This window comes from Melozone crissalis, unplaced genomic scaffold (genome assembly GCF_028551555.1).
Source record: "Melozone crissalis strain CALT ecotype California unplaced genomic scaffold, PUWL_Pcris_2 ptg000038l_1, whole genome shotgun sequence".
Lineage (NCBI taxonomy): Eukaryota > Metazoa > Chordata > Aves > Passeriformes > Passerellidae > Melozone > Melozone crissalis.
Window position 1 is genome coordinate 8,908,088 of NW_026535816.1, and position 25,724 is coordinate 8,933,811.

At 45.2% G+C, this 25,724-nt stretch overlaps 1 protein-coding gene across 4 annotated transcripts in view; it reads left to right on the top strand.

The window, feature by feature from the left end:
* Positions 1 to 22,905, top strand: part of BDNF (brain derived neurotrophic factor) — a 40,645-nt gene extending 17,740 nt beyond the window's left edge. The window contains exons 1-2 of one of the 4 annotated variants that reach the window (XM_054283681.1): positions 788 to 1,003; positions 18,553 to 22,905. In XM_054283681.1, coding sequence (XP_054139656.1) covers positions 18,574 to 19,314 — 741 coding nt within the window. In that variant the 5' untranslated portion in view covers positions 788 to 1,003; positions 18,553 to 18,573 and the 3' untranslated portion in view covers positions 19,315 to 22,905. Of the gene's footprint in view, positions 1 to 787; positions 1,004 to 1,728; positions 1,834 to 18,552 lie in introns of those variants that run through there. The other 3 variants (XM_054283679.1, XM_054283678.1, XM_054283680.1) reach the window with 3 other exon arrangements.
* Positions 22,906 to 25,724: the final 2,819 nt, after the last annotated feature.

Here is a 25,724-nt window from a genome sequence, read left to right on the forward strand (position 1 = left end):
GTGCTCTCCCGCTGGCCGCGGCCAGCCCAGCCCAGCCCAGCCCGGAGCGTGCCATCCCTCTGTCTTTACCGAGATCAAATGGAGCCGGTCAATCAGGGGATACCATTATTGCCTCCGCCATTCAATTTCCACTATCAATAATTCACTGTGCTCGCTGCACACGCGGGAGGAGGAGGAGGACATGGCCAAACAGATTTTTGTCAGGGGGTACAGGACGTTCCCCGCGGGCGGGCGGGCAGCCGGGCAGAGCCGAGCCGAGCCGCCCGTTCCGCTCGGCACCCCCGGGCTCCGCGCTCGGCTGCGGCTCCGCCGGCGGGCGCTGGTGCGACGGGCGGCCCCGCTGTCGGTGCCGGTCCCATCCGGGTGCCGGGCTGGGCAGAGCCGCCTCGGGACCGCCGGGACTGAGCTCTCGCTGGGCGCCTGCAGAAAGTCACCGGTGTAACGTTACCTGGGGCGCTCATTAATAAGCAATGCCTGTTATTATCTTGATTGCATTCTTAATAGGCGGACTACGGAGAGGTCAGCGCGGGAGCGATATTTAAATGGATTGGGCTTGCTTAATACCCGGCGGAGTAAACCAATATCCCGCCGCGGGCGGACCGGCACCCCCCCCCGCCCCGCTCCCCGCTCGGGAAGCGCCGGGGGAGCGGAGCGGAGCGGGGCCGGGCGGGCGGGGCGGGGGCGGTGGCGGTGGCGGGGCCGGGAGGCGGTGCGGAGACTCGGAGCGGGGCAGCGCGGTGCCTACGGCCGCCGCAGCCGCCGGCCGGGGGCGAATCCGCTCGGCGAGGAGAAGGCGGCGGGGCTGGGCCGGGAGGCTCCGGCGGAGCGGCGGGAGTGTGGGATCCGGCCGCGCTGCCCTCCCGCCCCTCATAAAGCTTTGATGAGACACTTGAGACGCCGCCTGTGTTGTCGAGGCGGCGGGAGGCGGTCGGTGGGACTGGGCGCCCGGGAGAGGATGTGACTTCCCGGAGGGGACCCGGACAGGCTTTGTGTGGACGACAAGGTACGCGGCGCCCCGCCGGGAAACTTAAGGGGCCGGGGGCAGGGGGTGCGGGCGGCCGCGGAGCCGGGCGGGCGCCGGCCGGCGAGGGGCGTCGGGGAGCGGTAAGGGCGGGCGAGGGCCGGCGCGCCCCGCGCCCCTTTGTTCCCGCACCTGTCGGTGCTGCCGGTGCCCGGCGGGGCTTTTGCCGGGGCGGGCGGGAGCGGGAGCGCGGTGCTGGCGGCGCGGGGCCGGCGGAGCGCGGGGCCCGGCGGCGCTTCCCCGACGGCGGCGGGCGCCCAGCGCGGGGCGCGGCGGGGCCCCTCGGGCGGCGGGGCGCGCCCCCTGGCGGCGGGCGCGCGGCGGGGCGGCGGCCCGGCCTCCTCCCTCCGAGCGCGGCGGCGGCGGGGCCCGGCGGTGACGGGGCAGCGGCGGGGCCGTGACGGGGGAGCGGCGAGGCCCGGCCGTGGGGCGGCAGCAGCGGCGGCGGGGCGCGGCTGCGGGGCCCGGCTGTGGGGCGGGCGGCGCGGAGCAGCCGGGGTGCGGGGAGGGCCGGGCGCCGTCAGGGAGGGGCGCGATGCACTTGTTGAAGCTGGACCGTCGCTGGAATGCGAAGCATGCCCGGCACCGTCTCCCGGAGCTGGTGCCGCGGGTGCCCGCTCCTCCGGCCGTCCCGGTGCAGCACCGCGGGCAGCCCCGGTGCCCCGGCAGCCCAGGCAAGGCAGGGCAGCGCACGGAGCGGCCCGAGGTGTCGGGGCTCGGCAAGGAGCGGCGACTGGCCTCGACCCACCGGCTGTGGATTCGTATCGGGGTCAGACACGCCCGCACCCGGGAAAAAACCCTGGGCTTAAATGGTAAATTTGTTCGGAAGAGGTTTAGTTAATACTTTGGGAACCTTGGGCTGTCCCATAGATTTATTCTTTTTTTCCCCCTAGGATTAAAAGCGTGAGGTGTCACAGCTGTGGGCCACGCTTGCTTTGCCTGGTTGTTTTTAAGAGGTGCTGTTGGTGTTTTGGTTTGTACATTCCAGTTAAGATGTGTCCTTTTCCTCTCAGTTTATTGTAGTTTGCTCTTCTGAGGTTATGCAAGATCAATAGTCATTACTTATTTATGTTTCTAGTAACACAGTTCTAATGAATGCAAAGAATCTATCCTGGCAATACATTTTTCTTCAGCCAGTATTTCTGTAATCTTTAATTCATGGTGATAAATAGATAAAATGAATTTCCTTGGTTGTCTGTAGATACGAGCAAAGGGCTGGATAATGAGCCGCCTGCTTGTGGGCAGGAGGAACTTTCACAGCACCAAGTTTTTAAAGGCTTTTTGGTCACAAAAGTGAGGACTTTGCTCTGTTAACACGAGTGGCTGTCCTAAGTAAGAAGATCATCATCTTGCCTGCTCTTTTGTGTTGGGTAGCGTGTTTGTGTCAGTCGTGGGCTCTGCTTACAAAGCTGGCTGCTGCCGGCCAGCCCTCGGGTGAGAGCTGCAGGGTTGGTGTGGGGATGGAAGGACGTCAGCAGAGGGGATGCTCTTGGCGTCAGGCTCGCTGCGGATCCCGTAGTTTGGCGTGTGAGAGGAGGCAGCAGCTGCCGGGGGATGCTGCGGCTTCCTGTGAGCAGAGTTCCAGGGCACTGCCTGTGTAAACAGAGCCGGGGAAGGGAGAAGACAGGCGGTGATGTTCTGCAGGAATGAGTGCTGTCCCTCACCTGGGTCTCAGAGCAAAGCAGCACCTCTGCTTCAACTCGAACATATCTATTTTCTGCTGTAGTACTACCACTAATGTTCAGCTTCACTGAACCTTGTCTGGGAAAACCCATTTGTAAGCAGTGTGCCTTCTGTTCGTGCGGCAAGTGCTCTATGCTTTCCGGAACTGCAGGGTAGATCCTGTTGTTACGTGGCTGTGAAATCAGGGTAAACCAGGTCAGAAAGATGAAGAGCATTTCATCTGAATAAATCCAGATATAATGGTGGAGGAAGATGGGAAAGGACTTTTATCTTGGACAGAGCAGGACTAAACTGAAAAAAATTGTAACTTCAAGCTGTTAAGCAGCAAGGCATTATGTTGTAACAGTAGTGCTCGGGAAGTACTGCAGTATGCTGGGATACTACAGAATGTAGTGCACAGATGCGAAGGTTTTTAAAGGCTCGTTAATATGTGAAAAAATATAGGGGAAAATAAGGTTCTGTGCTTTTGCTTAAAAGCTTTGTATACATGATAGTGCTGAGCTGAAAGTGGCTGCACTTAAAAAGTCCTTGCTGTAGCTGAAGCATTTGTGCAACTCTTACTCTGCTGTTGCTGTAAGGAAAACACAGAAGCTGCACATTTTGCTCAGATAAGAATTCTCTCAGGGAATGCATGTATAAAAGCAGGTCACAAGAATCTTGGAATAAGGAGACCCTCTCAACCCTCCTATGGGTAAGCACTGCATGAAGAGGAGAAACAAGTCACTCCAGTGAGTGACTTGTGCAATAAGTATGGTCCTATTAAAAAAAAAAAAAAAAAGGTATTTATCATACCTGCCTTCCTGGTTTGTATAAAAGGCTGAAAAGTTCTTCTAAGAATGTGCCCCGTGCCTACACTGGAAATCTCACATGAGGCATTGTGTGAATTGTTGGAGGCTCCACTAGAGAAGAATATGTGCTTTTAATCGGTTAATTGCCAACTTGTCTTGACCTGTTTTCAAGCGTGTGTTGTGAGCACTAGGTTTCTTCTAAATAGCTGAATTGGGAAACTCTCAATCATTTCTTAAATCAGTTCATACACTGGCATCCTTGGTAATCCTTAGTTGTAAACACCCTTTAAAAGGAAGCTTTTAAAGGCACTGAAGCTAAGCTGGTTTTGTGTGTTGCTGAAGTGAACTGTTAACCAACAACCCACTGCCTTCAGTTCCACCAGGGAAGGCTCTGTGGCAGCCCTTGGATGCTGGGATAGCCCATTAGGAAGCAGCACTGGGTGAGCTGCTTGGTCCCTGAGTTGGGATGGGGCTGGTAGGCTGTGCCCCTGTCTGTCAGCTCACAAATCTTACCTACTTTGTTTCCTTATCCATCTACCGTCCACTCTTACCTTTGGCTGCAGGCTCTTTGAGACAGAGGTAGTCTTGCCTGTCTGCTCTTTCTGGTACCCAGCAAGAGCTCACCAATGCTCTTGTAATACTAACAATAAATAACAGATTTTGCTGTGCAACTCTGCCGTGGCACCTTAAACTTGCATGTTACCAATTCCAGGTGCTGAGCAGTCCAGGGAGGAGCACTGTTGGCAGGAGTTGTCCATGTGGAGCAGGGCAAACAGTCTTATGTGTGAAGTGTAGGTGATGTGTAGGGTTAGCCTCAGCCTCTTCTCCTTCCCAGCATTGAGGCGCTCACAGCCAGGAAGCTGTGGAATGGTGGAGTTCAGCTGCTACACCCAACAACAACAGTGAGTACAGAACTGTCTGGAGTACTGGAAATGCCGTGGGCATGACTGACCAGGCAACAGTCGTACCAAAATTTTTAAAAAGCCAACCTCATCTCAGGTGCAATGTCTTCCCTTTATAACCAGTGAACAGAGGTTGGCTGGGCTGGTAGTGCCTGATGTGATTGTAATTCTTGGTGACACTGGTACCAGGGGTACTGCAATATCCCCTCACAGCATCATTTAGGCACCATGAATAGATCCAGCTGTCTAAAGATGAGTACCAAGCACAACCAGAGGAAGCAAAAGGAAACTTCATTTAGTGATTTTTCATGCCCTGCTGACAACTGCCATAAGGCTGTAGCAGTTGTATACTTTCCTTGGTAAGAATATTATATTTTTCAGAGAAGTCTTTTTCTGAAACCAGTTAATTAGGACAGTTATTTCTGGCCGTGGCATTTGTAGAGAACAGAAGGCACGATTGTTCTTATATTTGTTTCTCTGAGTCCTTTGATCGACTAGAAGCTCTCAATGCTTTACGCTATAAATTACCTCAATCCTTTGGCAGTTCAGTTCTTTTCTTGTGTACTTGGTTAGGAAAATGCAGAAATCCTTGTGACTCAGCTACAGACTACTATAAATTATGAAGAAATGGGGGAGGGGGTCACATTTCACGTTGGGAAAGGCAGTTCTAGGAGGATGGAAGGATACTGGTTACTGAATTTGAGATAAGCATCTTACAGTATCTCAAAATCTGAGCAGCTGCTGCCACCTAGAGATGCACGAACCACACAGGGTGCTCGGGCTGCCTCTGGCAAGGGAGCCTGCACCTTGAAAATGAGTTAATAATCCCAGCCCTTGCTCCACAGTATAGATTTAGTGCATGACTGCAGACCTTTTTAGCCCTGTAGTTGATGATTACCTGTGAATCCTGTTCTAGTGATGCAGGTAACTTTTGTTCAGTCTTCCTTGTGTGGCTTAGGTAGGTAAGCAAAGAAGCATCACTTTCAGTAAAGCATTTGCTGATTTAATTTAGACTGCACCTAAAGAAGTATTTGCAAGTCAAATTTATAAGGGTTCAGAGCAGCTGCTGCTGAGGCTCCATAGCTTTTGTAAAGCTTACACCAATAATATGCAGTGTAGAATTAGGATTTAAGGATTTGAGTTCATTTGAAGGTTGGTTTGTTCCCTATCCCATCTTTGAAGTCTACTTGTTGGGGACTGGAATAGCTAAAAAGTGATTTCCCCAAATGTATGAGCTCAGCAGCCTTTAGACTGCTTTCACTAGATTGAGAATTTTCTCAATCTAAAAGTTAAGTATCAAAGTTAAGTTGAATATGTAGCTATTTATTACTATCTCAAATCTAACAGCATGGAATACACTAGTATCTGCTCCTTGTTTTTTTGTTTTGTACGTCAAACTGCTATAGCAGTTTTTTCCTCTGCATTTGAGAGAAAAGCAGTGTTCCCTACTTAATTTGTTTCCTGATTACAGAGGGAAACAATGAGCCTTTTTTACCCTCTGAACTCCTAATCCCATGTTCAGTTATTTCTGTTTGACTCTTAGAGACACAGTATGTTTTGGAGCTTTTCTAACTGCTAGCTCTCAGCTATCAAATGCCTTCTCGAATAAGCAAACCAACATAATTAAACCTGGAGCTGATAAAATCATCTCACAGAGCCCCGAAAATGTGACCTGCTCATTAATTGCATGTACTGTGTTACTTCCCAGGTGATGGTTTTTTACATTTCTTAAGATATTTGAAGTCTGTCAGTGGGTTTGGGGTAAGAGCTTAATTCAAAACTTCTGAGGGAACAGAATTCCCCTGTGGGAAACGGTGATGCAGGGATATTTGCCACAAGTCAGGAGGCAACTGCAAACTGCTTATCCCATATCAGGGTGCGTGAGAGTTGTAATAGCAAACTGGAGTTTGAAAAACTGTTCTTGGCTTGCTGGAGTTCCACATCAGCCTCAACCTTTCTGGTATATGCGCTGAGTTGCAAGTAAGCTTTGCATGAATGCAGGAGGAATCTGGAAAAAAAATGGAACTAGGCAAAACCTTGAGCAAAATGCTGTTCTATGCTGTTTATTAATTCAGCATGTAAAAGACTCAACCCAGAATCCTTTACTACATATCTTTTAAAAATGAGTTAAGCTTAATCTGGTGTGCGTATTGTGCCTTATCTAATGTGATCTAAACCCTGTTTTTTTTTTTTAAACTGCTCCTGGAGAAATGCTGTTTCATCTTGACCAAGAAATTAAAGGTTCTGATCTCTGGATTCCTCAGTCATTCACTTTTTAAGCTTGGTGCAACATCTAGCATCCGTGTGGTTTAGTTTATCCATCTTTACACTGGCCATGGTGCTTTTGTAGAGATTCAGTACGTGATACACTGAGAAGAAAAGAAATCTAATTTTTGTTGAAAAGCTGGGTTAGTAAAGCCAACCTCTCCCCTTAGTCACAGCTCTCAGTGTAGCACAGAAGTGTTGTGGGCACAAAGTTTGTGGTGACTGGGAGTGGGGCTGTGGCTGATTCCCCGTGGGTACAGCTGTGCAGGACAGGTGAGCAGCACTGACAGCAGTGAGCCATGGGGTGCCCAGGGGTGCAGTGAGCAGTCACCCAAAGGAGCACTCAAGTGGAATCCATGCAAGATCAAGAGTATAAAAGGTTGTACTGAGGAGCAACAAAGAGCAGGTGGCTGAAGCCTTCTTTGGTGTTGTTGTGGCTCCACTGTGTTTCCAACACAGAAGCGTGTGGATGCTGTTGGGACGAGTGACAGGACTTGTTTTGAAGTATTTCTAGGTAATTCTGCCTGCTGGCTGCCTCCATTAAGACTTGGATCTTCTCTTGCTATTTACATTCCTTCTGAGTTGATAATCCAGTTTGACTGAGCTGTAAGTGCTGAGAGAGAAATACTGTTTGATAGAATTTGTACTGAGAAAGGCAGTGTGAGGAGGAAGCAAATTCAATAACAAGTTGGAGCTGGCAAGAGTGATTTAACCAGAACCTGTGCCAGGAAACCGTGGTGAACTATGAATGTCCTTCTGAAAACCATGGCCACCCTTTAGCTTTATGATGGGTTGAACCACAACTAGAAATAAACACATCTGAATTTCTGCATTTTTGCTTTTTCAGATATGAATGTTACCGTTTATGTCAAGATTTTGTTGTTGTTGTTATCAGCTTGTGTCTTGTAGACTGGTGGAGGATTGTTTTTGTTTTATGGGAGGCAGAGAAGGATGTTTCACATGTCACAGCCCCAGAGTATTTACTGGTGCGGCATTGGCAAATGGATGCCAATGGAATGGTGCAAAGAGAAGAACCAGGTGCTTCTTTACATCTTCCACAGACATAGAGTGTTTTTGACTAGCAAGAGATGTCTGGAAATGAGCTTTCCCCTTAAAGGCTAATGATTGGCACATGAATTTAAATCAAGGAATGAAGCTGCCTTCCTTGAAAGACTCATTTTAGTCCTTTGTCTCTCTTGATTTTGCACTAATGACAAATTTCTACTGTCCCCTGTGCAAAACTTTTTTGCCATTGTAACTGCAAAAGTAGAAGCACTGACCAATGAACAAGGCTGTTGCAAAAGAATGCGTGAAATCAATGTGCCTCCATTAAAAAAAAAAGTCAAAAATAATGTTTAAGAATAAGTTAGTTAGAAGTCTAAGCCTCCAAGAAGTCTGCCTTTGAGAGTGACAAACCTGTAGGCAACATCTTGAAGTCCATGAACTTCAAGCATGAAGTCATATCACCTAGTTGTTAATCAATTTTGTCCAACTTGGTAACGTTTGCATATTTTTAACCTGCTCTGATTCCTGTAACTGTTACAAAATTTACAGACTCTTTTGCTTGGAAATACTATAAATCATTTTTCTCCCTTTAGCTAATGGAAGGACAGGTATGCAGTGAGACCTAGAAAACACAATAAAAAACTTCCATGTCTACTTTGAATTAAACACTTTAGAGCAAGTCTTCAGTTGCAAAGCACCACCAGACAGACCTTTTAGTATTCAAATTGTGCTCACTAGAAAATGGCTGCAGGGGAACTGCTGATATTCTGCATATTTTGTAATTTGTCATGATCAGGCGGACGTCAAAACACGACCCGTAGTGTTTTTAAGGACAGCATTGAGCCATTGGCATTTTAACATAAAGCTGGATCTGTGGATGTGCACTAGGAATGAAGATAACTGGAACTCAGTCATCTTTTTTCCTTTTATTGCTTTGATGGCGCTGCTACCCATGTTACAAGTAGGCATGGCCTTGCTGTTCTCCATTTTATCTAAATTAAGGATGACCCTTGGTACTTGCAAAGCTGCCTGGTTTGTGTTTGTAGGGCTGGTAAATACCTGCTTGTGCAGTAGTACTTCTTTATGGGAATTGATCTTCCCCAAATTTCATAACAAGTTTGCTGCAGGTAAAAGCAGTCTCTGGTCTGGATGAAATAGGAACTTGTGTTGCATTTCAAATCTAACTTAGAGGTTTTAATGGTGAAGGATATTTGTGTTTTAACACTGGCTTTGTTTTCCTTATTGCTCTTTGTTGTGTAGTGCTTGAGCCCACAAATTGGAAGCATGAGGCTAGAAGCTGAAAAATGCAAGCAGAAACAAAAAGCCATATGGCAATAGCAGGAGTTTCTGCCACCCCACCTTAGGCTCGTGACAACATGCCCTATAGTTAACCTACAGTCAGGAACTAATAATGACACAGATGGAAGTGAGCTAGCATGTGTATTCAAAGTAATACCCCTCAGGTTTTAATCAGCATCTTTCTGTGTCAGGCATCTAAATTGCCATGGAGAGATTAGCAAAATATGCCTGTGGTACACATGGTAAAAGCAGCTTTGTGTAGTGGTTGAATTGAGGGGTTTGGAGCAAGAGCTCCCCTGTTCTCCCCTGGTTCAGCAGTGACTTGCTGCAGTCTGGGGTAAAATGTTTAAAATACCTGTGGGCTTTGGGCCCCCAGAGGGAAAACACCATTTCTGATGCGGTTCCTTCTCACCTAAGGATGTTGGGATTCAGTGTTTGCAAAGCACTTTGGAGGCTTTGATAGCACGTTCTCCAAAAAGTGTTGTACAATTGGGAGTCACAACAGCTTAAGTACCAGATTTCTTAGCTTTGGCAACCTCTTTTCCTCTCTGCAACTACTAATTATCTCTGGTGTGACATTTTTGCTTTTGATTTTGAATAGGATGGTGACTTCTACAGCTATTCTGTTATGTTGTGGAGATGTTTGGGAGAGGGAGACAACTCAGCTCTTTCCAAGACTAATTGTGTAATTTAATGTTTCTTGCTTTAACTTTCTCTTTCCTCCCCCACCCCCAGCTATTAGAAGAGAAGCTGTCCTTCCCTGCAGCATAGTGGGATCTGCTTACATGAAGGGACAGGTATTGAAGTTTTTCTAGAGACGTGTTTATTTAAAGACTGAAATCTCATATACAAACCTACCCTTTGGAGCTTAAGGGCTCTTACAGTGAGAACAGTGCTTTGCTGGCAGCAAAGCCACTTTCTTCAGTGGGAGGTTGTGCATGAAATGGGACACCCAAGTGAGGAACATTAAGTGGTGTTGGGCTGGATTTTGCATACTTCTCTTTATAGACATGTCCAGGCTGTTTATGTGCTTATATCAGTGAGAGAAGAGCTAGCCTGCACACCTAGAAAGGGTTTTTCCTTTCTTTTTAAACTGTATTACCCTCAGGAGTCCTGAGGAAGCTGCTTTGCTGGAACCTGTCACATTTTGTTCTGATACAGCTGTTAGCTGTAGTTTAGGTTGTGACCCCATCTGATTTTCAGACCACATAAATACTGGTCACCTTTGCAAGTGATATAAATCTATGAATGAAACACTGTGGATTTATACCAGGCAGGGTCATGTCCACTAGAACTGGGTCCACTGGAACTTACTGCTTCAAGGAGCTTCCATAATTTTTGTGGATATAATTCTCCATGATGCCACAATCTGTTATATTTGGTGGCAAGTATGAAAAGTCAGGAAGCATGTAACCTCATTTTTAATTAGGAAAGAGAAGGTTCCAATGTCTGTGTAATTCACTGAAATCACAGTGTAACACTCCTTGGTGAAAGAAATTACACCATTATACAGCTGGGAGAATGCAGGAGTTGGATAAATTAATTTTTCCTGTAAGATTGCAGGGAGGGGCTTTTTTCTTTATGTTCCATTAATTGTTTGTACCTTGAGCAGTACAACTAATGAAGACTGTTTTCAAACCCTTGCATCTTTGCCAGATGTACCCTCCTTACTCCTTCTAGGGATTCCAAACCCTTTCCCTCCGTGGAGCTTGTGAAATGAAAGGGAAAATACAGTGCTCTAAGTCCATAAGCCTGTACACTGGTGTTTGCCCAAGGATGGAGGAGCAGAAGAGGTTGTTTGGGTCACTCTGAGGTGCTGGCATGCTGGTTATACAACGTGACCCTGTGTATCCCTCTGCTGAATCTGACCCCAGATTTTTAAAACAGATTAGGGATAGAGTACCAGCCGTAGGAAGTGCAAAAGTCTTGTTTCAACATGAAAGCACTTAGAAGGTGAGGGGGAAAAAAAAGCTGAAAACTATAATGCTTTGAAATCTGTGGGAAGCTGTATTGTCATTGTAAAATATCATTGGTGAAAGAGCACTTTTTGCCAAAGTGTTTTCAGTACAGTTATGTTAACATAGTGACATAATTTTCCAGTAGTGTTATCTTCAAAGATAAAGCTGTTGTCACAGCAAGACAAATGCAGGGCTGGCTGCCCAGTGTAGTGGATTCCCAATAAGCAAATCCTTATACCCTTACACAAATCCTGTTAGCATTGATTGAGGTGAAATCTGCAAACCTACAGATTCCTGCTTCTGCTGTGGTTCTGCTCCATGTAGTTTTGGACTTGAATACTCCCAGGAAGTGCTTTGTTACCTCAGAGTAAGCTTTTCTTCCTTGCCCTGTGTAGGGAAATTATTTCTATGGAGATCCTCTGCTGACAGCTGGACTGAGCATGTGTCAAGAAAAATCCACACACAAGGGCAGACAGCCAAAAGATGACTGAAACTCCACTAGCAAATGCAGGAGGACTGTTAATACCTGCCAGGGCTCTCACAACAAGCAGTTCTGGTTTCTGTTCCTGCACATCACAATGCACAGCTGCATTTCAAATACTGGCTATGGCTAAAAGCGAGGCATTGTCTCACAGCAGTGCCACACACAGTCAGGGTCTCTCCAAAGGTAAGAGCCTTGCAACAAGCAGGAATAGCCCTTGCCCTCCTCTCCTCACCCTGGTGAAAGCACTGCCTACCCAAACCACTGGTAACTGCTCCATCTGATCATCATCATGCTTTTTAACCATTCTTTTCCTTGGCAAATCTTCACTTATGTTCCTGTTGGGTGCCTAATGTTCTGTAGGTCCTAGGAAGCTGCCACTTGCAGCAGAACTGGTGCCTGTGTGGGATGCTTCACATGCTGTTCAATAGTTTGTAGGCACTCTGAGATCCAAGCTCAACTGGTGCAGGAACTCCTGGCTTGTTCCAGGGTGCTGGGCACATGTCACTGTTCAAGGGATCCAACTTGTGCTAGATTGCACAACATGATCCATTCTGTTCCTGCTTCTGGGTGCCAATTATCCTTGACTCCTCTGTGAGCTTCATGTGTGTACTTGGCAGAATAGCTTAGTCCTGTGGTGATTCACTGCAGTGTTTCATACCAAAGAGCCCTAGTGAAACAGAAGACAAACTACAGATGCTGCTCAGAGATCTGAGGTTCTGCCTTAATGCTCTTTTGCGCACAGGTTGAATTAGCATTTTATAAAGCTCTAGTGGCTATTGAAGCAAATTATTTCAGAGAGCTGTAATTATCTTGGCATGGAGGAATTACTTATGGATTGGTCTTATGATGGAGAGTATGTACCCTATTCCATAGGTGAACCTTCCTTTCACAGAGATTGCTTTCATGTTGCTTCTGAATGACCACAGTAATGGCATGAACATACCTTGATGGATACTCTAAAGAGATAAATGCAGATTTCTGAAGTCACTTTTGAAATTGGAATTTGCTAATGCACAAGTTTTGGGCTTAGAGTATCATCCCTACTGTACAGTGTTTGTGACACAGGGATAGAAGTGCAGCATGTTACTCTACCCATGGTACTCTGAAAAGCAGAAATAAACCTGTTGGTAGTGCTTTTATTTGTGGAGGACATTTCAGTGAATACCTTGGGATTTAAACGTGAAATTTTGGCAAAAAAATGTTGTGGTGAAACACATTGTGTTTGATGGGAATGGTGGCACACACAGAGGCTCCTTTGGGAGCTGAGTTTCTTTGAGTACAGCTGGAATTACAACTTCTGTGGTTTGAGTGCCCTGAGTGTGGTATGCTGCACGAACAGCTGCAAAGGCAGTAAGTGTGTCACTGGATCAATCATCAGTTCCCATTGTCACAACTTTAAAAGAGTGCACATCTCTTCTAAAGATGTCTCTCTGAAAATGTGTGCTACCATCTGTGGACCTGGTCTGTTCCTTCACTTGTGCACACTGTCAAAACTCCTCCTGCCTGTTTACTGGTACGGGCAGACTGAGTCTGAGTGTGTCCAGCAGAGATCCTGCTGGGAACACCTTGCAGTCCTGCACTTAGCCAATTTAAATTCAGTTAAGTGTGTTTGCAATGAATCTGCTCTGCACTCACTAAAGCAGCTGAATTCTCGCTCAGTGAGTGTTTGAGGTCTGTTTGAGTGTCTAGGAAGGTATGAGCAAAGTCTGTAGGAAACTCTGATATGTGGCTCTGTGAAGGATCAGGACTGTGATGTCATGGCATTATTATTTTGCCATTATTTTCTTTGGGTGCTTTTTCACCTCTGGTTGTCAGAAGCTGATTCCTGTATGTACTGGGGAGAGAGTCCAATAAAACCTTGGAACCCCACAAAAAATGCCTTGTGTTCCTTTAGACAGATGCATGCCTTTGCAGAGCCAATATAGACATTGCTTGAGTTTCTTTGCTCTCAGAAGCTGTACCACAGACAATATTTAGCAACATAAGAAGAAAGTCAATTTCTCATGCTAAAAGTTCTAGTTAAAGTCAACAGTACTTGTAAATTTGCTTGCTGTTTATCTTGGACTTCAAAACACTTCATAGTGTCTGCTATCTCTGGCATTAAGACTAAGTAGATTTCATTACCTCAGGGAAAGCCAACATGAGAATAAAAATAAAATAGGTTTATTCTTCCTGACAAGAAGCACCAACTTAGATGAATACAAATTGGATATGGGTGTGCATGTATATGTATTGGGGGGTGGGTGCTTTATTTGCAGTAATAAAATGTAATTATATACTTTGCTGCATAAATAGCCTTGAGGATGAGTAGAGTGTGTCAGACATCCAGTTATGCATGTGATAAAGGTTAATACTGTTTGTTCTCAGTACATTTAGTCTTTGCAAATCATGTGCTGACATGCATCCTATTTTGATATTCGTTCACACACTCTGGTAATGATGCATAAAGCAGGAACTCATGCCTGTGGCATTCAGTAGGGTTTAGTAAATTGAACTTTTGTGTAAAGATCTTAGAAAATGGCAAGGCACAAAACGAATGTCACTTGCTGCTAATTTTATCTTCTTTCACGCACTCCTTTCTGGAGATTAAAGCATGAATCTACTCACTACTGGAAGTTATTTCAACTCACATGGCACATACTGGGATGCAGGAAAGCAAGTACATGGTCACAGCTATTCCTTAGGTCCCTCTGCTGGAAATATAACCTGTTAAGCTGCTGGATTTTTGCTTAAAAGACCTAAAATTAATGAAATAATTAACTGATGAATCTTCATTAAATACAAATACTGAAATAAATAGTACAGCAAGGTATTTGACTGCATATGTAAAGTAGCTGTAGCTAATTGACATGACCTTCATTTAATGAGCCTGCTTCCCATTAGTGGAGATGCCTGCCGCAATTCCATGTCCTTACTCTAGCTGTAACTGTTGGACTTTATTGGGCTGTGAAGTAGGTCACATCTTCCTGAGATCCACTCCAGTGGGTGACCTCTTTTCATTGCTCCAGCTCCACTGTGCTGTGTGAAAGCAGAGGGGACATTCTTGAGGCCATGAGAATGGACAGTGTTCCCAAAGCTGGTCTCAGGTGAGATTTCTGATGGACACACCTCATGTCCCAAGGGAGCACCCTAAGGCTCTCAGGGAGGCTGCTGTGTATCTATGTTGTACATGTTAGTGGGTGTTCAGCACCTGGGACAACAGCTGGACCAAGATCTCCTCTCCTAGAGAGGTCTGCAATCTTTGATGCCCAGAGGTGTGGCTGAAGAGGAGTGCACAAGGGTTGCAGCCTTGCAGCCTTTACTCGTTGTTTCTAGAAGGTGTGGTGTAGAGACCTGAACCTCCTACACCTGAGAAGGGAAGGAAAACGAGTGATGTTGTAACATCGGTGATTTTTTTTTTTATTGTGTGTTTGTGGGTGCACATCCTACTACAAGTAGCCATGGCTGCACTGTTAGTCTGGCATGCAGAGGTGTTGATGCCCTCAGAACGTGCATTATCAGCCTGGCTGCTCCAGTGGTGAGCCTCTGTGAGGAATAGTGGCTCAGTCTGCCAGCAGAGCCTCAGGGATGGATGTACACAGAAATGCTGGGGCATCTCCATGCAAGGCCTCTCCCTGCTGGCTGTGCCCAGCACAGAAAGGATCAATACCTCTCTTGGTAGTAGCAGGCTGGGAAAATAGGAAAATAGTTTTCTCCCATGTTCCCAGCTCAGTTCCCCTTCCACACGGGGTGGCACAGTGACTGGCTCATAATCAGAAGGATGTGCACAAAATGTTTGGGGTTCACAAGACACTTAAGCTAACAGAACAGGCAATATCTTTAATCTTTGCACTATAGTGAAGGTTTGGTGGCTGGAGAACAGAGAGGAAAAGGACTGGAAGCTGCTATCCAAAGTGTTCCAGTGACCTTATTGGTGCTACATTGGGATATTAGTCCTGCCTCATTGAGAAAGAGATTAACCATGCTGTTGTGCTTTGATGCTGGCTAAATGCCAGGCACCCAGGGAAAAACTCTTCAGCCATTCTCCCCTGCTATAGTTGAGCAGAGAATGGGGAAAGAAAACCCAAAGGGGCTCATGAGTTGAGGTAAGGATTGGGAAGAAATACTTGAAGGGCAAAATAGGCTCAAAACTTAAAAGGTATTTTAAAAAAGTCACTTCTGTGGCTGGCTTATTCCCTCCTCATCAAAAAAATCAAGCCAGGTAAAACCAGCATATATGCTTTTGTGTGTCAGTTCAACAATAGCTGAAAGGTTGTGGGATTCTGTCTGTGACATAAGATACCTTATTCTGCTACAGCATGTTAGACTAGTTGATTTTTATAAGCTGCTAATATGAATTGCTATGGTCTCTAAAATGAAGATATTTCCCAGGTGGTAAAACACTACGCCCTTGTATTAAATCACTTGATATAATTTTGCTGCCAAAGATAAGGACTCTGTATAGTGCTCAAGTCGCTGTCAAGATAGAGAGAAGAATGTTTTTACATCCTGCTTCTGGAGTTCAGCTTAGTCTGGGGCTCACTTGCAGAGCAGTAGATGTTTGATCTGTGGTTTCTTGCTGGCAATATTCCTTTATCTGTGCTGCTAAAGCTTACTGTGACATGCTCTTCTACAGTTTTAAATGGGAGGAAGAGGATTGGCTTTTAAGCACTGTATCATCAGCATGTTATGTGGGTAATGCCTGTCTAAAAATTGTTGCTTTTCAGAGTCTAGTTGTACACAATTTCTTGCAACTTGTGAGTGAAGCTGCCCAGCCTCTGTTCTGTTCTCTCCCTGTGCAAGGTGAACAGACAGTGGTGAAGGATGTGACCTGGTCTAGGGTTCTTCTCTCCTTTGTTCACCTGTGTAGCTTGAAAAGCACAGAGCAGCTCCAGCTGGTGTCCTCACCTGATGGGGCAAACGTCTCCCTGCCCTGTGCTTGTTTGGCGCCCCTTGTGCCCCACATGCCCAGAGAGACTCTGTCCCACAGAGTCAGGAACTGGCCAGGACCTCTGGGCACTGCTTCCATAAAAAGAACAGGAACTTGGTTAGGAGCCAGGAGATCTGCTTTCTGTTCATTGCTCTGGTGGCCACAGAGTGTGATGTGAGTGTTTGGGGTTCTTTTCATTTTAGGTTTTATATTAAACAATTCTCTGAAGAGAGAGTGTATAAATATTATTTTTCTGTTCCACTGGCTCTGCATTTGTATGTTAGCTGAGCCACCCATCTTCAAGACAAGAAGAGTTGTTTTGTCTCTCATTTGGTAAAGGAAGACTAGCAATCTTTTCCCTTTTTTTTGTAAATCACCTCTGTAATGCCTCTTTTCCTCCCCTTTGAGGAAGAAATCTGACACTCTCTGTAGAATGTTTTAAAAATTCCAACAGGGAAAAAACTGCAAAATGTTAATGTTCTGCATGGTTAGAGCAAACACTATGTTCCTCTGAGTCACAGATGTCAGATTTGTTTAATCTTAATAAATCTATGCCACAACAACACTATTAAACAGGAAGAGGGATGGAGGGATGAAGGAAGAGTTGTGCGGGGTTAGAAAGGATTCTTGGCCAAAGTCTTGTTTAGTGGGAGTCTGGAGATGAGGGGGGCATGGGCATAAACCTGAACACTTCCCACCCTGCCTTCATTAAGTACATTTTGGGCATTGTCTTTCTAGTGCACATTTCATTTTATTTGTATGTTTTATGATAAATTGCCTTTCCATGTTAAGTCATAAAAGTACTCATTTCCCACAGTACATTTACTGGAGATAAAGTCTTTTTACATAGCACCCTGTTGGCAAACAGAAATAGCATTTACTCCAATGTGTGTTGCCAAGTATGAGGTACTTCCAAATGAAGTTCAAAAGCTCTGAAACATGCATTGGCTGCTTTTTCAAAAATGTGAACAATGCTGCTGCTTTCTAGCAAACAGAACTGGTGAGAAGAGGGATTGGAAGGGAAAAAATAACAACTGGTGTGATAGATGTTGTAGTAGTGCTGGGGATCAGACAGAAGGCATAGCTCTCTGTCACTGCAGAGTTTGGGGGTGGTTCTTTTAACAGGACTTACAGCATCTACTCTGCCCTTGAGGAGGAAATAATTTCTACCTGAGCAGCCTTAGCAAAGCACTTGGGGAGGAGTTCATGTGAGCTCTCTGCGGCTGGGAGTCCTGACAGGAGTGAGCTGTGCTAACTCCAAGCCTGGTGAGGAATTGCCTGACCAGCACTCCTCTCTGGTGCTACCCCTCCCCTCCCAGTGAGGACAGAGATAAGCATGCACATAAACCCATAACACATGCCAGATTTGGGGGCAGAATGTGAGAGAAGCAGGCCAACTGCTGGATTTCAGCATGGCAGTAGGGCTGGTGGTGCTGGGTTTCATGATGGCCTCTGGACTCTAAGTAGGTGTAAATAAATGTTTTGCCCACCTGAGAACAGGTGCTGTGGGGTCCTGGAGAAGCACAGGGCAGTGGTTCTGCTGCTGTCACTTCAGTGTAGCTCTTCCCAGCTCTGTGTTCCAGCACGCCCTTTCCGTGCCGTTCACATGATGCAAGCATCTGTCCTGCTCAAGTTTACTGCCCCAGGCCATTTTCTTGTTCTGTATTTATGTATATGTACACCTTCTACGTTTAGATGAGAAATTGACAATTGTATGGCTTCTTCCTGTGTTTTGAAGATTGCTTTATCCTGGTGCTGCTCAGTTGTTTGTTTATTTGTTTTTGTGGGCAGAATGATGAGCTATTTTCTGCCTTAGAGAGATCCTCAAAATGAAGTATTTACATTTGCACTTGAAACGCAAGTCTTGCCCCTCACAGCTGTGGAGCTGTCTTTTATTGCTGAAATGCTGTATTGCTAAAGAGCAGTTCTGCTTTTGCTGTTACTTGGAATAGGTGTAATTGGTCAATAAATAAGGAGTCTGTGTAGTATCTAATCTAATACTTGCACTGAGTGATTTTAGCCTATAAGAACCGAGTTGCTGGGATCAATGTTGCCTGTGCTGCAGCCTGTGCTTTTTTTGAAACTCTAATTTAAAGAACACTCTTTAACAAGAGTATGCTTTATCACTGGTAATGAGTTGCAATTGTGTGCAGAGCACCTCTGTAGAAAATGCACAGTCATGTGAGTTTTTATTACTCCAAACCTCGTAAGTTAATTTGTTTTTCTTGCTTTTTACAGTTCCACCAAGTGAGAAGAGTGATGACCATCCTTTTCTTTACTATGGTTATCTCATACTTCACTTGCATGAAAGCTGCCCCAATGAAAGAAGCCAGTCTAAGAGGACAAGGCAGCTTGGCTTACCCAGGCCTCCGGACCCACGGGACTCTGGAGAGCATAAACGGGCCCAGTGCCGGTTCCAGGGCGCTGACATCGTTGGCAGACACCTTTGAGCACGTCATAGAGGAGCTCCTGGACGAGGAGCAGGACATCCAGCCCGGCGAGGGAAACAAGGATGCAGACTTGTACACATCCCGAGTGATGCTGAGCAGCCAAGTGCCTTTGGAACCGCCGCTGCTGTTCTTGCTGGAGGAGTACAAAAACTACCTGGATGCCGCCAACATGTCGATGCGCGTGCGGCGCCACTCGGACCCCGCGCGCCGCGGGGAGCTGAGCGTCTGCGACAGCACCAGCGAGTGGGTGACGGCCGCCGAGAAAAAGACTGCGGTGGACATGTCCGGGGCCACCGTCACCGTGCTGGAGAAAGTGCCCGTGCCCAAAGGCCAGCTGAAGCAATACTTCTACGAGACCAAATGCAACCCCAAGGGGTACACAAAGGAGGGCTGCAGGGGCATAGACAAGAGGCACTGGAACTCGCAGTGCCGAACTACGCAGTCTTACGTGAGAGCTCTCACCATGGATAACAAAAAGAGAGTTGGCTGGCGCTTCATAAGGATAGACACTTCCTGTGTATGTACATTGACCATTAAAAGGGGAAGATAGTGGATTCGTGTTGTATAGATTATATTGAGACAAAATTATCTATTTGTATATATACATAACAGGGTAAATTATTCGGTAAAAAATAATTTTATGGACTGCATGTATGACTGAAGTTTATACAGTACAGTGGTTACACAATCTATTTATTGAACATATCCATGACCTGAAGGGGAACAATAGTCATTTGCGCACAAGTTTAAACAAAGAAACAAAAAAAATTAAAAAAAAAAAAAGAAAAGCGAACAAAAAAGTCTGCATTACATTCCTCCATAACATTGTGGTTTGTCGCCGTTGCCAAGAATTGAAAATATAAAAAATTTTAAAAAAAAGAATAAAATTGCATGCTGCTTCAATTGTGAATTAATGATAAACTGTCCTCTTTCAGCAAAATAAATTGAACCAAAACATTCTGTTTACATTTTAGACAGTAAGTATCTTTAGTCTGTTAGTATATATGTTTACTGCTTCTAACTTCTGATAGCGTTGAAATTAAAACAATGTCAAGGTGCTGTTGTCATAGTTTTACTGTTTCTCTTTTACTTTTGAACTCCCATCAGATTGAAAAACAAAAAAAAAAATCATTACCTTATTCTGGATTAGAAAACAATTTGGTTTTTGTATGTTGTGAAGGTGTTTGCAATAGCAGTCCAACTACTGACAAAAAAATAATAAAAAGAGGCAACTGAAAAAGAATGGTGATGTTCCACTTCACATTGTTGAACTTCAGGCTTAAAGACAACACTTATTTAACTGTATGGCAACATGCTTTTTTTGGTTGTGGGGGGGGTGGTTTGTTGTTGTTGGGGTTTTTTTTTGTCTTTCTTTTTCAATTTTCAGCCTTTTGAGACATGCATTTGCTTATACCATGTTTGCTTGTGTTTGAGAAATTTTTTTTCCCTTTTTCTCCCTCTGGAGGGACATTGGTTGTGATCTTAAAGTATTTCACTTACCATAGAACTGGAGCTTGTCATATAAAGAATATTCTATAGTGTTCAGAGCAATTATTTTCCTATAATAAAAGACTGTGCTTGGATCAAATGTCTTGGTGAAGCACGGTGAGAGTGTCACTAGAAAAAGGGTCTAGAAAAGAGGATGAGGGTCTGAAATCAGGCTGGTTGTGGGATTTTATAGCTCAGCCAGTTTGGGAACAAATAACAGTGCTTTGGGCTGGCTGAGGCTGTCCCAGTTGCAGTCATCACTGAATGTGCATTCTGTTAGAGAGCAAGAGCTTGGCCATGTGCGTGGGTGTCCTTCCCCTGCAGAGCAGGCCAGCAGCCCCAGCCCTGCAGAGCAGGTGGGCAAACTCTGGGGCATCTGTGCCTGAAGGAGCCTGGAAACCAGCTTGGGAATGGGACAGAGAGGAGCTGCTTCCAGCAGAAAGCAATTGGCGTTGTGTTCGTGTGGCTCCACCTCTGCCAGCAGGCTTACCTTGTGAAACAAATACTGCCACTAAAAATCCACTCTGGAAGCAAATCAGGAGCAAGTGCTGGAGGAGCTGGCTTAGGTGGCTTAGGTCTGAGGGCTGTGCTCGCTCTGTGCTCCCCCTCTGCTGACAGAAGTGCTGCTAGAAAGGCAGGCTGTGAGGCTGAGCTATGCACAGCACACTGGCCACAGTGGGCTGAGCGCTGAAATAGCTCCTTAGAAAGCTCACTGGAGGCTCAGGCTATATTTGTAGTTCCTGGAGATAAAAAATAGCTGAACAAGTAGGAGAATACTGCAAAATATAATCTGGTTCTGAGTGCTGTAGAATCTGTGTTTATTAAAACTCTGACTGGGCAAAGCTTACAGAAATATGTTTGCCCCAGTAATGCTCTTTGAAGAGCATATTTAAAACTGATTTTGTGTCATCACTGGTAGAAGCCCATGCTGGAAGCTAACAGACACTTCACATCAGTAATTACTTCTGCTTTGGGTAGAAGGGCAGCCCCTTCCTGAGGGTAACGGCCTGTCCAAGTGCCAGTGGCCAGACTGTGAGTGAGAAGAGAAGGTTGTGTGACCCACCTGAGCTTCAAACTTCAGCCTTTCCCATTGACTGCTGATGGGCATTTCCCACACAGAAAAAAAATAAAAAAAAAAACCTGAAACCTTATTGAAATTCTCAAAACTTCATCTCAGATACTCTTCATGAAAATTAAATGATAGTATCAAAGACTGTTTTGTGTTGGAAGAGACCTTAAAGATCATTTTTATCATGGGCAGGTCCACCTTCCACCTGAGCATTTCAACCCCCCGGGGCACACCTGTGTGTGTGTTGTGGTTTGCATTGAGTAAAGGCAACATGACTCAGGAGCTGCTCTCAGCAGCAGAGAGGTGCTCTGATGGTAGCTCCTCTCAAAACAAGGGCTGGCTGCTGGAAAGGAAAGGATGGTGCTGATGTGGGAATAACAAACAAGTCACTCAGCTAGACTGCAAGAGATAGCTTGGATCTGACAGGAGTCTAATTCACATACAGGAATCAAATAACTGCCAGTTCAAAGAGACTTCCAAGAGAGAAGTGTTAATGCCCAAATCATGCTAGAAATAAAGCTCCTTCCTTCCCAGAGTTAGCTGTGGGTATATCCTTTACTTGTAAATGCTCAGCTGGCACAGTGAGGGTAGTGCAGGTGTGGCAGAATGAGAGGAGTGGGATGGTGGCTCCAGAGGGATGAAGGACATCCTGTGGAGCTGGGGGCCCAGAGGGCTGTGCACCAGAGTGATGCAGAGATTGTAGAGATGGGATTGAGAACATGCCGGCTCTGTGCCCAATAACTGATCAATAATTGATATTATTGGTATTATTGATACTGCTATTGGCAATTAACCTGTAGAACTCTGCCTGGCACCTACACCAGAACGATATTCACCAGAACATGCCAGCTCTGTGCTCAGTAACTGATCAATAATTGATATTATTGATATTGGCAATTAACCTGCAGTAGTGGTTGATATATTGATATTATTGATATTGGCAATTAACCTGCAGCCCCATAGCTCTGACATTAAGCATCCATGCTCACAGGCTGGGCAGTTTCAGTTAACACAGAGACAGAGAGGGGAGGGTTGGTTTTCCTTCACATCAGTTCATTAAACTCTTGATTAAACTTCATTAACTCTTGCTGTGGTCTGTTGGTGACAGAAGTATTCCATGCATGTCAGCAGGCCTAGTGCTGTGTTAAAGGACTCTTGCAACTGTAAGTTCATGTCTGTGGCCTTGTTCTCTATTATTCATCTTGTGTAACATAAATATTTATTGTATATTTATATAATTTTATGGTTTTTTGGGAAAATACTGAAATTGGCATTAAAATTTAAAAGCAACTGCGTCATATTGTAAATATAATTGAGCTATATTTAAGTGTACTGATTAACATAATATATGTTTAACTAGAGTTTTTTATGTTTTTAAATATATTTTCGAAATACATATATATATATATATATATAAAATGGGGTTTTTTGGGGGACCATGTGACTTTTCTCTAATTGTAAAACAAACTTGAGTTTTACTATAAATATGTGTGTTCTTTGTTTTAAAACAATTTTTACTCTATTTTAGCAATAAAATCTCACTCGGAGGGCAGGTAGCCCCCTGTTTCATAGTTAGCATTGGGAGGGGAGGGATAGCAAGAATTTACTTCACATGAAAGCTGGGGATGCTTGCAGGATGATGCATTTCCATTTAATTCCAGCACAAAAGTCCTCATGAACTAAAAGCCCATGAATGACATATATATGGTTTTACTCAAGTATAAAATAAAGAGCATAAGGGGGTGGGAGTTTCTACCCTTAGTAGCTAAGGGATAAGTGACACATAAACTCAATAGCTACAGTCATGTATCTGATTTTTAAATGTTTATTTTTAAATTTATATTTATATCCCCTGCACTGATTTATGACCCTACAGAGTATTAGGAGTGGGATTCCTTGGATTTAACACCTTGTTAGCATTTCTAAAATAATCTCTACTACAACTGCCGAGCCTGTACATTTAGTTATCCCACAGACCTTTAATAATCAATAAATCCTCACGATGAGTAGGAAACTTGCATATAACTTAAGGAGGGGGGTGGGGGGGAGCACAAATCCAGACTCTCCCCAAAAACCTATTGCTGCAGATTTTTCAGGAGTCCAGTACCAGCAATATCTCACAAAAACTGAGGAAATGATTCTTCTGCAGATGGTCACTGATATTAAACACACCTGTGTGCACACTGCTTTTTTATTGCCACCCTCCCATGGATGCTGCAGCCTTTGGGATGTGGATGAGCAGAGCTGCCTTTTGCTTCAGCAGTTAAATCTGTGTTGATGGTATGACATGGGTGCCCAGGGAATGGAATGCACACACTCAAAATGCAGATTTGAGCTGCACAGGAAGGTACAGGTGCTGTGCTAACCATCCAGCCAGCTACTCTACTGAGTCCTAGCTCTGGAAAAGGGGAAAACAAAGGAAATCCCATGGCTTTTCTCACCTGGAGAATTAAAAGAAAAAAAAAAAAAAAAAAGATCCATAGCTAGACTTTAAAATTACTCAGCAAAAAAATAATAGAAAGCAGTAAAAGGTTTTTGAAGAGAAGGCTACACTGAAGTGTAATGAGAGGGGGAGGATGTTTATTTCAGTGTGTCCCAAGTGGATCTAATACATGGCTTCCGCAGGCTCCTTCCCCTAATTAGGTCCTCATTGAGGAGACACCTTCTGGCAGGTCAATTAAAATGGAAAAGTAATTGATGCACTTGTTTTGAGTAAATATAAAGAGAACTGATGTCTGACCTTGTGAAGGAATTGGAATTTTAAAGTCAGGGAGTGTCTGTAGGTGGTGTTTTGGAAGAGGAGGAGATTTTTTTTTTCCCCTGAACTTTTTTAATACGTAGAGTTTGTTTTTTTAAAAAAACTTGCTGCCATTTTGAGTACTCAGAGACTGTGGTGTTGCTATAAACCAGAGAATTTAGGCTGATAGCTTTATTTTGATGCCTGTGGGAGATGGACTGGAGAGAGCACAAGTGATCCTGCTTTTCCACACAAGATCTGGGCTCACCTGTGGAATTTAAAATGCTTCTGGTAGGTCTTTCAACTCTTTTAAATCCTGTTAGACAGTGGCAGAAAGCACTTGGAGACAAACTGCTCTTTGTCTCTACTGATGCAGTGGCACAGAGTTGCAGGTTTTGCTTTGCTGTGCAGCCTGTAGAACCTGCCTGTGACCTGCTCCATCCTCCAGGCTGCAGTCCCGCACGTAGAGCTGTGTTTATCTAGGTCTGAAATCACTCCTGGTGCTGCTGGAGTGTCTCTGCTGCTCAGGCTGGGATGCTGAGCCCCCAGGACTGCAGCCAGCCCAGTGCTGCTGCACCCCTGCTCTGCAGAGTTCCCAGGATTTGCAGTGCCTGGGAGGAGCAGGGGCTGCCCTGCAGCCCGGAGCCCTCCCCTGCCTCACTGGAGAGCTCCTCTGAGCAACAGCTGCCAGGCTGCTCATGCAGAGAGGAGGATTTGGCTGTGAGGCTTCTTGCCTAAATCCCGTGTCCTGCCTGGGCCAGCCAAGGGACGGCTCGCAAGGAGGAGATATCCTCCTGTTGGCGCTTCCACAAACGGCGTCTCGTGAGTCTACACTCTGAGAATGTTTCCCTTTGCTAGAAGAATCCTTTCCTTATCCTGTCCCTTCCTGCCCTTTTAGTAAAAAAATCTGCAGTGGCTTAAAGCCTGTGAAGTTCAAACTGCAGTGGATGTGTGTAAACCAAGCTGCCTGCTCCTCCTGTGTTATGTTAATTATAACAGCCTTTAAAACTGCTCAGAGTCTAAACAGGGGTACAGGTACCTGGTGGACTAAATATTCCTTCAACTTCCAGGGTTTTAAATTCCTTCCAGGGTTTTAAATTATCTTGAGAAGGTTTCCAGTTACAGTATTCTCTGACCTTTAAAGACCATTCAGACTCATTTTTTCTCTAACCACAACATGGTCCTTCATTGAAGTTCCACTATATTTGGACTCCAACCTTGGGAATGTGTTATTTCAAGACAATATGAAATATGTGGGACCATGTTTCTGTTACAAAAATAGTGCTGCCAGTGTCACCATTTACTGCCCAGTGAGGCCCTTTCTCTTCCAGATGTATGCTCTGATTGGAACAGCTGTAAAACTGAATGGAAGGACATACCTAAAAAAGCTTTGGGAAATAGAAAAAGAACAAATCTAGCAGCTTTGTTGAGAGCAAAGAGCAGGTGACGTACTGCTGCTTCCCCTGGACATCCCCACCTTGGCCATTCAGCCACAAATGCATATCTAAAGTCCTGTTTAGCTACAAGAAACTCAAACTGTGCAGCTTTTTTGTTTTTATTAGTCCCTCTGGTTTGCTTTATTCTTGGGCTAAGCAAAATGTCTGTCCTTGATATCCCTGTGTGATGCAGGCCATGCGGTGAGCAAGAACAGCTTCAGCAACACAAG